The 12,895-nt window shown below is 44.0% G+C and overlaps 1 protein-coding gene across 2 annotated transcripts in view; it reads left to right on the top strand.

The window, feature by feature from the left end:
• CORO6 (coronin 6) overlaps window positions 1-12,895 on the top strand; it is a 178,075-nt gene that overhangs the window by 156,106 nt on the left and 9,074 nt on the right. For both annotated transcript variants that reach the window (XM_077294293.1, XM_077294294.1), the window contains exons 7-8: window positions 3,304-3,408; window positions 11,457-11,602. In XM_077294293.1, coding sequence (XP_077150408.1) covers window positions 3,304-3,408; window positions 11,457-11,602 — 251 coding nt within the window. The remainder of the gene's footprint in view (window positions 1-3,303; window positions 3,409-11,456; window positions 11,603-12,895) is intronic.

The raw sequence follows: 12,895 nt of genomic DNA on the forward strand, positions 1-12,895 counted from the left end.
TGACCAACTACAAGGTCCAAAGCAGTAAGGATTGCAAACATTCCACCAAAGAGTATATAGGGATAAGACGTAGCTTTTATTCCATTCTCAAAATCACATAACCTGGGTACAAAAATGAGGTAGACGATGTGACATTGCAGCCATAGTAGACCTTTATCAAGCCAGAAATACAAAGATACAAATTCGGCTGAAACGCGTTAATGTTTTAAACTTGTCTTCTTCTTGATATCTTAACTTTTTTTTTGCACATTTTTTGTACTCCTCTACTAAATAAATATTTGCATGTTTGTGAAGCTGAACATTTTCCTCTCTTCTTTGGACTGCAGATCTATCCCTTATTCAGTTGAATAGTGGGTGGATCTTCTTCAGCACCAGGCCACGGCCACTATAGTTTTGATGGGGCTTCTGTGCTCCGGCAACATCCGAAAACTTCTGGCCTACGCCGGTAACAGATGATCAGTGGGGGTGCTCAAGGATAGACCATCAATAAAAAAGTAATGGCCAACCTCTTTAGTTTGGCTTGTTAAGGTCCATTTTGTCCCCTAAATTGCTACCAATGCGGGGTCCCTTGAGAGGTTCTTTTGACTCCATAGAGGATGAGGTTGATCATGTAATGTCTCCTTTCTGATGCTGATGGTGTCTAATCTTTTTGATCTGTACAAACGTAGTATACTTTAATGTTTTCAGAACAGTTTTTATTAGGCTACAGAAGTTTTGTCATGATCTTGTCACTCGCTGTGTTGTAGGGTCGCTGTGAGTAACAGCTCAGACACCCTATCACCCTATGGATCCATACCCTATGGATAGCAGAGGCATGTCGTGCTGTGAAAGTTGTGAGTGATAGCTCAGACACCCTATGGACAGCAGAGTAGTGTCGGGCTGTCAGTGGTGTGAGTGACAGCACAGCCGCTCTATGGATAGCAGGGGCTTGTCAGGCTGTCAATGTATTGTTTATCCTACAAGTGTTTTTTTTCTGGATAATTGTCAGGCTATTTAACTGGCTGCCAATGTTAGGTCATTGCCAATTTTAGCTTTGCTCAAGAGGTGTGTGCTTGTTCTTTACTCCTAGTCTGGTATTTCGATCTTTGCTGCTCGACTTTGAATTTGTCTTGACCATCCGTTTGCCTAGCCCTTTAGTCGTGATCCTTTGTCTCAAACCTCCTGTCTATGATGTACCCTCTTGGCTTTTGACCTCTAACCTCTTGACTACCCAGCCTCACAGCTTGTCATAGGTTACATGGGAAATTAAAATGCGAAAAAATTGTTTTTAAAGGGCTAAGACTGGTAGTAATATTTTCCCTGATCAATCCACTGCGGCTCTTTTTCTAATGTCTACCTGGTCTGCACCGTTTTTTTCTTCAGAATTCTGTTTTAAACACCAGAGATGGCCCAAAATGCCATTCACCATCATTTACTTGCCTGATCCAATGATTGTCTGAATGGACTTTTATATCCATTTCTAGGATGTTGTTGAGAGATGGATGGAAACACATTTTTATTTCCTAGAAAACCTCTAATTGAAGCAAAGATTGTTCTTTTGGATCTTACTTGGACAGGCAGGTAAAACATTGATAATCTGGCTTGTACAGATACTGGAGGCTGGCAAGGTATTTGATATGTACCCATGAAAGAAAGGGGCCAAATCAGATCTTCTCAATGAACTGTCAAGGATTCCTCTCCACAATGAGAAAGCATGAAGCAAATAGGAAGGAGGATCAACAATCTCCAAACAGCCCTACTAGCAGAATTGTATTGTGATATGAACCGCCACTGATTTTCTATCCTTGGAGCCCCTTTTGCCAAGAGTAGACATTCACAGTCTATAATAAGCTAAAACCTCCATATATTTCTATACTTTGAATGTAAATGCTTTTTAAATCTCTGTGGCTTCAAATCAAAGAAAAGTGGTGTCACTTATTGGGAGTTTTGATATTATCACTGTTTTGTTTGCTGCAGCTCTGCTAGTCTTCTCAATTATATGTGTCTAATCCCTTCCCAGTGATTAATTGACAACTTTCTTCCTACACTTTCCATAGGTAGAAAGCTGCAAATCAATGGTAGGGGGTGGATATAGTCAGAGTTTATGAATTTTGTGGATGATATTGCAGAAGGCTATCACTGAGAAGAATAGCAGACCAGCAGCAGATAAGACAGTGATTTATCAAAACTACAGAAAGAAGCCCAGTAAGAGAGACAGGTGCTAAAATCAGGGTCTCTGCCTCTGCTCTCTGTTTTTTTCCAGATGGGACAGCAAAAAGTTTGTCACGGTTTCTCTTTAACCCATGTTCTCTCATATACATTATCAAGTGCAGAAGTAAATACTTGGAAGACCATCAAAGCTGCTGGGGTTGTAGCTAATAGCACCCATCATATATATATATATATATATATATATATATATATATATATATATATATATATAGCATTTACTTCTAAGGGAGAAAGGCCTTCCATATTGTAAAATGATCTTATGCTAACAGTAGATAATAGCAGTGCAAATTCTGGCTTTAGAATGCAGTGTGTCAGCATGGTGTCCTGGATATCTTAGGTCATGCATCAATGCATGATAGGTATGTCAAAGTTAACCCATAACAGTAGAAAAAATATATTCAAAGCGTGCGTGCAAACATTTATGTATGTGTTTATATCTATGTTTCTTATAAAATTAACTAACTATACACTAATGTAATGTTAAATTTATAACTTTTTGAGTCACAAAGTCATCAAATTAAGTAATGAATGTTACGATGTTATGAAGAATAGAATTTGTTATTTCCTCAAGTATATTCACAATGTATTGATGACGCGTATTTACAAGTAGTAGCACTTTTTGCGACTTTCGCGAGGTACAGCACAAGCCTATTGTCAATCATTAGATATGACATTGCAATCCCCATGTTGCATCACACATCGCAGGTGGGAGATTACTAACATACAAGCCCACCCTGAATTACATAAAATTGTTGGCTGACAACCCCTCCGTATAATGCAAGGGATACTTTTAGTGGGTGTCAGTCAGCATCTATTCACCAGTTGTCTCCTGACCAAGCGGCGGTCATCTCTAAATATATAATTGATGTAACTCTGAGATTTGCCGCCATGTAATCCTAGTAAAATGCTATGACTTCTGAAGTTTATTAACATCTCTCCTGCACTGATCTACATTTTTGAGAATAGTTTTTTTTCTTAGGGAGTATATATTATTTGTAATATTTATACGTGACATTAGAAAACAGCTAAATAAAATATTATATTTTAATGCCCCCACTGCATTTGCATTGACACAACCCCTTTTCTGTCTAGAGTAACTTCGATGAACCTATTGCATTACAAGAAATGGACACCAGTAATGGAGTATTGCTTCCCTTCTATGACCCTGACTCCAGTATAGTCTACCTCTGTGGCAAGGTAAGTATGTATGCTTCATATAACCTATAGAAATGAATTCATTTTTAGCCAAGTGAGCATGGTCATCAACTATCCTCTGTGTGGATCTTCTGTGAGGACCACACCCAGTTGGCCATATAGACTAATTTTTTGTATACAGGGAAGAGGGGTCATGTCTCTAGATCGGGGAGATGCAGGAAAAAAAAACAGGTCTACAAATTACATATTTATGGCAAAAAGACAGGTCCTCTTTAAAGGCTGTCGACACTTTTGAAGGGAATTTTTTTACTTATATGCATATATTTTTGGCTGAAAATTATTTTTATTCAACCTAAACCTTGATTTGTTCATTAATCAGGTTAGAAAAGCATTCAAGAGAGGATAGAGAGGGTCTGTAAACCTGAGGTAGCATCAGACTAACCTTCAGAATAGGATTGAGGAAAAAATGCATGTCATGAGTTCTGACTAGGCCTCACAAAATGTCATGATGTCGTGGGACCTGGTAATCACAAGAGGCTCCCAGGGTGCCCACATTTAAGTACCACTCCAGAAAGTTTTCACTTTCCTGTTCCGGTTGCCACATAAAAATGGCGTGGTCGTTGGACGATGGTCATGCACTTGCCATCTCCTATCTCAGTAATGAGAAAGTCTGTCTTCATTGAATACAGATTTTACCCCAGAATTGAGAATTTTGATAATGAATTATCAATGTTGGCAAAAAAAAAGAACATTTCTCTAATATATTACAAAGAAGGCATTTGCATAACATTCAATACAAGCCAGAAGTCCAGATAAAGATGTTCCAGTGACCTCATGCCACTACTATCAAAGGTTATCAAGGTGCAGAGCAATGGAGGCTGGAATGGAAGTCTATGGTTAGGGAGAATCCCACTCAAGGGAACGTCACACTGGCCCTACTCCCAGGACTCTTGCATAGGGTGGCATATTGTGCACTAGCTGGACTTTTGTACACTAACAGCTTGGGGTGACATCGATCTTGTCATGGGACCAGTGGCATTGCCATATCTCCAAAATGTTCCAGGAGCCATTTTTTCAACATGACAGTGCCAGGACACATATTGTTTGTGCTACAGTGAGCAGCTTTCTTGGCCTAAATGTGCTACCATGGCCTTCAGCCTCTCTGGACCTGTCTCTCATAGAGCACATCTGAGATGTCATTGGTTGGCAATTGCAAATTGATTTGCCCAAGTGCATTCAGTGAGGCAGAACATTCCTCAGACAACCATTAATAACATCATTGATGGCAGCCAAGAAGAGTAAGTGCCGGGATTTCTGTACGTGGCACTAAGACGGCATACTGAATAAATCAACATGGTATTAAAATTTTGTTTCTATTTTTCATCATTTGCATATTATTAAAATGTCTATCCATCCAGTTAGTTCTATAGTTTCATCACTTTTCCTATTTGGTCTTACAATTTCAATTTTGAGGAGTGTAGTTTTGGCATTTACTCACATATAATACCTAAAGAAGTTCAGTAAAATTCTACACCATGCTCAATACTAATACCGTATATACTCGAGTATAAGCCGACCCGAGTATAAGCCGACCCCCCTAATTTTGCCACAAAAAACTGGGAAAACTTATTGACTCGAGTATAAGCCTAGGGTGGAAAATGCAACAGCTACCGGTGAATTTCAAAAATAAAAATAGATGCTCCATACTGTTCATTATGGCCCCATAGCTGTGCCATATAGTGCTCTGCACCATTATTGCCCCATAGCTGTGCCATATAGTGCTCTGCACCATTATTGCCCCATAGCTGTGCCATACAGTGCTCTGCACCATTACTGCCCCATAGCTGTGCCATATAGTGCTCTGCACCATTATTGCCCCATAGCTGTGCCATACAGTGCTCTGCACCATTACTGCCCCATAGCTGTGCCATATAGTGCTCTGCACCATTATTGCCCCATAGCTGTGCCATACAGTGCTCTGCACCATTACTGCCCCATAGCTGTGCCATATAGTGCTCTGCACCATTATTGCCCCATAGCTGTGCCATACAGTGCTCTGCACCATTACTGCCCCATAGCTGTGCCATATAGTGCTCTGCACCATTACTGCCCCATAGCTGTGCCATATAGTGCTCTGCACCATTATTGCCCCATAGCTGTGCCATACAGTGCTCTGCACCATTACTGCCCCATAGCTGTGCCATATAGTGCTCTGCACCATTATTGCCCCATAGCTGTGCCATACAGTGCTCTGCACCATTACTGCCCCATAGCTGTGCCATATAGTGCTCTGCACCATTACTGCCCCATAGCTGTGCCATACAGTGCTCTGCACCATTACTGCCCCATAGCTGTGCCATACAGTGCTCTGCACCATTACTGCCCCATAGCTGTGCCATATAGTGCTCTGCACCATTACTGCCCCATAGCTGTGCCATATAGTGCTCTGCACCATTATTGCCCCATAGCTGTGCCATACAGTGCTCTGCACCATTACTGCCCCATAGCTGTGCCATACAGTGCTCTGCACCATTACTGCCCCATAGCTGTGCCATACAGTGCTCTGCACCATTACTGCCCCATAGCTGTGCCATATAGTGCTCTGCACCATTATTGCCCCATAGCTGTGCCATACAGTGCTCTGCACCATTACTGCCCCATAGCTGTGCCATACAGTGCTCTGCACCATTACTGCCCCATAGCTGTGCCATACAGTGCTTTGCACCATTGCCCCATAGCTCTGCCATATAGTGCTCTGCACCGTCCATTATTGCCCCATAGCTGTGCTGCTGCAATAAAAATAATAAAACACATACTCACCTGTCTTGCTTGCAGCTTCTCGGCGCCATCTTCCCGGCGTCTCCCTGCACTGACTGATCAGGCAGAGGGCGGCGCGCACACTATATGCGTCATCGCGCCCTCTGCCTGCAGTCAGTGAGGAGAGAGAGACGCCGGGAAGATGGAGACAGCGCCCGGCGTGTGGAACGAGGACAGGTGAATATGCGATACTTACGTGCTCCCGGCGTCCCGCTCCTTCACCACCCCCGGGTTAGCCCCCCCTTATTGAGAATTTGGGTAAAAAATGATTCCATTCGTTAGATCTTTGTTAGATCCAGTTTGATCAACCAAAACTAACGTTAGATCTCCCCTACAAAATTAGATATTTATGATTTATTTCAGGGGGGGCTAACCCGTAGCTAACCCCCCCTACTTTGAAATTTGCCATTTTTTGGATGGATTCTAATAGATATTCGTTAGATCCGGTTTGATCAGCAAAAATTAACGTTAGATCTCCTTTCCTTCCCGAGATATTGGGGGTGTCAGGTGGGGGGTTAGCTACGGGTTAGCCCCCCCTACTATGAAATTTGCCATTTTTTGGATGGATTCTAATAGATATTCATTAGATCCGGTTTGATCAGCAAAAATTAATGTTAGATCTCCTTTCCTTCCCGAGATATTGGGGGTGTCAGGTGGGGGGTTAGCTACGGGTTAGCCCCCCCTACTTTGAAATTTGCCATTTTTTGGATGGATTCTAATAGATATTCGTTAGATCCGGTTTGATCAGCAAAAATTAACGTTAGATCTCCTTTCCTTCCCGAGATATTGGGGGTGACAGGTGGGGGGGTTAGCTACAGGTTAGCCCCCCCTACTTTGAAATTTGCCATTTTTTGGATGGATTCTCATAGATATTCGTTAGATCCGGTTTGATTAGCAAAAATTAACGTTAGATCTCCTTTCCTTCCCGAGATATTGGGGGTGTCAGGTGGGGGGTTAGCTACAGGTTAGCCCCCCTACTTTGAAATTTGCCATTTTTTGGATGGATTCTAATAGATATTCGTAAGATCCGGTTTGATCAGCAAAAATTAACGTTAGATCTCCTTTCCTTCCCGAGATATTGGGGGTGACAGGTGGGGGGGGGGTTAGCTACAGGTTAGCCCCCCCTACTTTGAAATTTGCCATCTTTTGGATGGATTCTCATAGATATTCGTAGAGATCCGGTTTGATCAGCAAAAATTAACGTTAGATCTCCTTTCCTTCCCGAGATATTGGGGGTGTCAGGTGGTGGGGGGGGGGCTTAGCTACAGGTTAGCCCCCCCTACTTTGAAATTTGCCATCTTTTGGATGGATTCTCATAGATATTCGTTAGATCCGGTTTGATCAGCAAAAATTAACGTTAGATCTCCTTTCCTTCCCGAGATATTGGGGGTGTCAGGTGGGGGGTTAGCTACAGGTTAGCCCCCCCTACTATGAAATTTGCCATTTTTTGGATGGATTCTAATAGATATTCGTTAGATCCGGTTTGATCAGCAAAAATTAATGTTAGATCTCCTTTCCTTCCCAAGATATTGGGGGTGACAGGTGGGGGGGTTAGCTACGGGTTAGCCCCCCCTACTTTGAAATTTGCCATTTTTTGGATGGATTCTAATAGATATTCGTAAGATCCGGTTTGATCAGCAAAAATTAACGTTAGATCTCCTTTCCTTCCCGAGATATTTACGATCTTTTTCTGGGGGAGGGGGCTAACCCGTAGCTGTCTGAATGAAAAATCCTACAGAGACAAGTAGCGGCTGGGAAAATTCATTGTGGCGGTCTGGACTAGAAATAGGAAAAGCAAATGAGCCCAGTAACAGCAAACATCGCATGTGACCATTGGATATAAGGCCTCTTTCACTTGATCTTAGATTTGTTGTGTAATACGCTGTGTATTTCACGATGAAATGTACCCATTGAAACCGATGCGTTTATTCTCATGTGTTATTTTCACGCATACGCAAATGCGTGTAAAAAAAAAATCCAGCATGTTCTATTTTGTAGCATATTACATGATTAGCCCATTAATACAAATCACTGGGCTGCGTGAAATATGACGGTAAATACGCAGTGAGAACGCTGTATTTTTAACGAGCGCAATACGCATATGATCGTGTGAAAGAGGCCTAAAGGTAACAATCACTAGTGCGGTCTGCAGAGCGCCTGTGGAGCTAGGTTCTGCCTATCTATGGTCACTGTATGGGGGTAATATTGGGCTTTGCATGGTGTTTTATTTAGTCACAGTATGGCAGTATTATTTTATTACTACGTTGGTGTAACTCTCATCAGAGTGGGGGCAAGTAGGAAATCTTGGGTGAGTTCCCACACTTTTTTCCCAGAACTTGAGCCCTGGTAGTACCTGATCTGTAATCCAATGTGAGCATGTGATGTATGGTGCTGAAGGGGTTCCCTGGGATTTCCCCAGGCTGCAGAACGCTGGTGGGTTGACGTCACCCTGCCAGCGGGAAAGCTCAGGTAATCCTTGCACTGCCACAACAGAGGGATGCCGGTGAGCAGTGCTCCCCTGCATATCGTCCTCCCGCTTCACTGCAGCGGCACGGGTACTCACGGCCTCCCTTGCTGTCGGCTACCTGTGGGTCTTGTACTGCAGGGCTTGTCTGTGGTTCCCTGGTGTTTCCCCGGCATAGGATACTGGAGGGGCGACGTCACCCCGCCAGCAGGAGACACCAAGGAACCTCTGCAATACCACATTCAGAGTTTAACCCCTTTCTGACCTCGTACGGGATAGTACGTCCGAGATCAGAACCCCCGCTTTGATGCAGGCTCCGGCAGTGAGCCCGCATCAAAGCCGGGACATGTCAGCCGTTTTGAACAGCTGACATGTGCCCGCAATAGCGGCGGGTGAAATCGCGATTCACCCGCCGCTATTAACTAGTTAAATGCCGCTATCAAACGCCGACAGCAGCATTAAACCGGCGCTTCCGGCCAGGTGGCCGGAAATGAGCGCATTGCTGACCCCCGTCACATGATCGGGGGTCAGCGATGCTTCTTTATAGTAACTATAGAGGTCCTTGAGACCTCTATGGTTACTGATCCCAGCTAGCTGTGAGCGCCCCCCTGTGGTCGGCGCTCATAGCACACCTGCATTTCTGCTGCATAGCAGCGATCTGATGATCGCTGTTATGTAGCAGCGGCGATCGAGTTGTGTCAGCTTCTAGCCTCCTATGGAGGCTATTGAAGCATGGCAATAGTAAAAAAAAGGTTAACAAAAATGTGAAAAAAGTAAAAAAAATATAAAAGTTTAAATCACCCCCCTTTCGCCCCATTCAAAATAAATCAATAATAAAAAAATCAAACGTACACATATTTGGTATCGCCGCGTTCAGAATCGCCCGATCTATCAATAAAAAAAGCATTAACCTGATTGCTAAACAGCGTAGCGATAAAAAAATTAGAAACGCCAGAATTACTTTTTTTGGTCGCCGCGACATTACATTAAAATGCAATAATGGGCGATCAAAAGAACATATCTGCACCGAAATGGTATCAATAAAAACGCCGGCTCGGCACACAAAAAATAAGCCCTCAGCCGACCCCAGATCATGAAAAATGGAGACGCTACGGGTATCGGAAAATGGCGCAATTTTTTTTTTAGCAAAGTTTGGAATTTTTTTTCACCACTTAGATAAGAAATAACCTAGTCATGTTAGGTGTCTATGAACTCGTACTGACCTGGAAAAACTGCATCCGCTGCCCCCATTGTGTGGCGCTTCCACAGTATGCGTCGGTACGTCGTGCCGACGCAGCACGACGGCCCCGTACCGATGCTAGTGTGAAAGTAGCCTAAAGGTACCTTCACACTCAGCAACTTTACAACGAGAAGGACAACGATCCGTGACGTTGCAGCGTGCTGGATAGCGATCTCGTTGTGTTTGACACGCAGCAGCGATCTGGATCCCGCTGTGATATTGCTGGTCGGAGCTAGAAGTCCAGAACTTTATTTGGTCGTCAGATCGGCGTGTATCGTGTTTGACAGCAAAAGCAACGATGTCAGCAATGTTAAACATGGAGCTAACAACCAGCGAGAACGATAAGTGAGTCATCGTTACGTCACAGGATCGCTCCTGCATCATTCTGGAGCTGCTGTGTTTGACGTCTCTACAGCGACCTAAACAGCGACGCTGCAGCGATCGGCTCGTTGTCTATATCGCTGCAGCGTCGCTGAGTGTGACGGTACCTTAAGTCAGCAGATAAACTTTGATATGCCACTATGACATATCAAAAGTTACCTGAAAGTTAACAACAGGTGGGATAGCAGCGGAACAGAGGAACACAGCATGATATCTCGGGAAGGAAAGGAGATCTAACATTAATTTTTGCTGATCAAACCGGATCTAACGAATATCTATTAGAATCCATCAAAAAAACGGCAAATTTCAAAGTAGGGGGGGCTAACCCGTAGCTAACCCCCCACCTGTCACCCCCAATATCTCGGGAAGGAAAGGAGATCTAACGTTAATTTTTGCTGATCAAACCGGATCTAACGAATATCTATTAGAATCCATCAAAAAAATGGCAAATTTCAAAGTAGGGGGGGCTAACCCGTAGCTAACCCCCCACCTGTCACCCCCAATATCTCGGGAAGGAAAGGAGATCTAACGTTAATTTTTGCTGATCAAACCGGATCTAACGAATATCTATTAGAATCCATCAAAAAAACTGCAAATTTCAAAGTAGGGGGGGTTAGCTACGGGTTAGCCCCCCCTGAAATAGATCGTAAATATCTAATTTTGTAGGGGAGATCTAACGTTAATTTTGGTTGATCAAACCGGATCTAACAAAGATCTAACGAATGGAGTCATTTTTTACCTAAATTCTCAATAAGGGGGGGCTAACCTGGGGGTGGTCGCTCCTTCCCCCTGCCTGTGTTCGGTGCCGCAGCCTCTTCCTCTGTCAGCGGTCACCGGCACCGCTTCATTAGAGAAATGAATAGGCGGCTCCGCCCCTATGGGAGGTGGAGCAGCCTATTCATTTCTCTAATGAGCGGTCCCACGTGACCGCTCAGGGGAAGAGGCTGCTGCACCCGGAGACCGTGGGACGGGCAGGGGGAGTGACAGGATCGCCGGGACTAGGTAAGTATGCCTCAGCGCCCTCTCCCCCTCACCCGCCGACCCTGCCACAGACCGTGACTCGAGTATAAGCCGAGGGGGCACTTTCAGCCCAAAAATTTGGGCTGAAAATCTCGGCTTATACTCGAGTATATACGGTATTTTGATGTAATACAAAAATAAAATAGACTGTGTTGCTTTTTCTTTCAGGGTGACAGTAGTATTCGTTACTTTGAAATTACAGGAGAAGCACCCTTTGTCCATTACTTGAATACCTTCAGCAGCAAGGAACCCCAAAGGGGAATGGGTTTCATGCCCAAGAGAGGCTTGGATGTCAGTAAATGTGAAATAGCAAGGTAAAGCAGGAGCACAGACTTCCAGCATGTAAATCTTGGGGCGGGGTGAAGTAAATCAATCAGAAAAAGCTGAAAACTTTGTTACAATGAAAACGTTGAATCAAAAAGTCCTTGATGTCACCACTATTGCTAGCTCCTGCAAATTGATTAAATTTGGCTTGTATATAAGTAGATTTTGTACTCTCAAGGTAAGGTTTCAGGTATTGTTTCAATACTTAGATGACAATTAAAATAATATAAATTGAAATTTTTTTGGTTATATTACCTTCACTAAATGTCTTTGACCAAAAAGTCACACCACACAAACTGGGTTAAGATGATGGTCCATGAGAATGCTCATCATGTGGAATTTGGAAGAAACTGCAAGGAAGGGATAGGGAATAAGAATAGAGTAAAAACAAGTATAAAGCGTACGGTTGTCCTTTTCAGGATGGTTACTCAGAGTTTCGGTAGGAACATATTCCAAGGCATGCATATGGATACTATTCAGGATACCTCAGATTTCAATTTTGTGACATAAGTTGCTGGTGTCTGTTATGTCGGACTTGTGATGCACCAAAGTTTATGTTTATTTAATTTTTGGTGCAATATAAAGTTGCAGAAACTATTAGTTAAGGGTACCGTCTCACAGTGGCACTTTGGTCGCTACGACGGCACGATCCGTGACGTTCCAGCGATATCGTTACGATCTCGCTGTGTCTGACACGCTACTGCGATCAGGGACCCCGCTGAGAATCGTACGTCGTTTGAAACTTTATTTTGACGCTGGATCACCCGCTGACATCGCTGCATCGGCGTGTGTGACGCCGATGCAGCGGTGTCTTCACTGGTAACCAGGGTAAATATCGGGTTACTAAGCGCAGGGCCGCGCTTAGTAACCCGATGTTTACCCTGGTTACCATTGTAAATGTAAAAAAAAAAAAACACTACATACTTACATTCCGGTGCCTGTCACGTCCCCGGGCGTCCGCTTCCCTGCACTCCTCCTGCATCCTGTGTCAGCGCCGTACGTCAGAGCACAGCGGTGACATCACCGCTCTGCTTTACGGCCGCGCTTACACAGGATGCTGGAGGAGTGCAGGGAAGCGGACGCCCGGGGACGTGACAGGCACCGGAAGGTGAGTATGTGTTTTTACTTTTACATTTACAATGGTAACCAGGGTAAACATCGGGTTACTAAGCGCGGCCCTGCGCTTAGTAACCCGATGTTTACCCTGGTTACCCGGGGACTTCGGCATCGTTGGTCGCTGGAGAGCTGTCTGTGTGACAGCTCTCCAGCGACCACACAAGGAC

This window comes from Ranitomeya variabilis, chromosome 3, assembly GCF_051348905.1.
Source record: "Ranitomeya variabilis isolate aRanVar5 chromosome 3, aRanVar5.hap1, whole genome shotgun sequence".
Classification (NCBI taxonomy): domain Eukaryota; kingdom Metazoa; phylum Chordata; class Amphibia; order Anura; family Dendrobatidae; genus Ranitomeya; species Ranitomeya variabilis.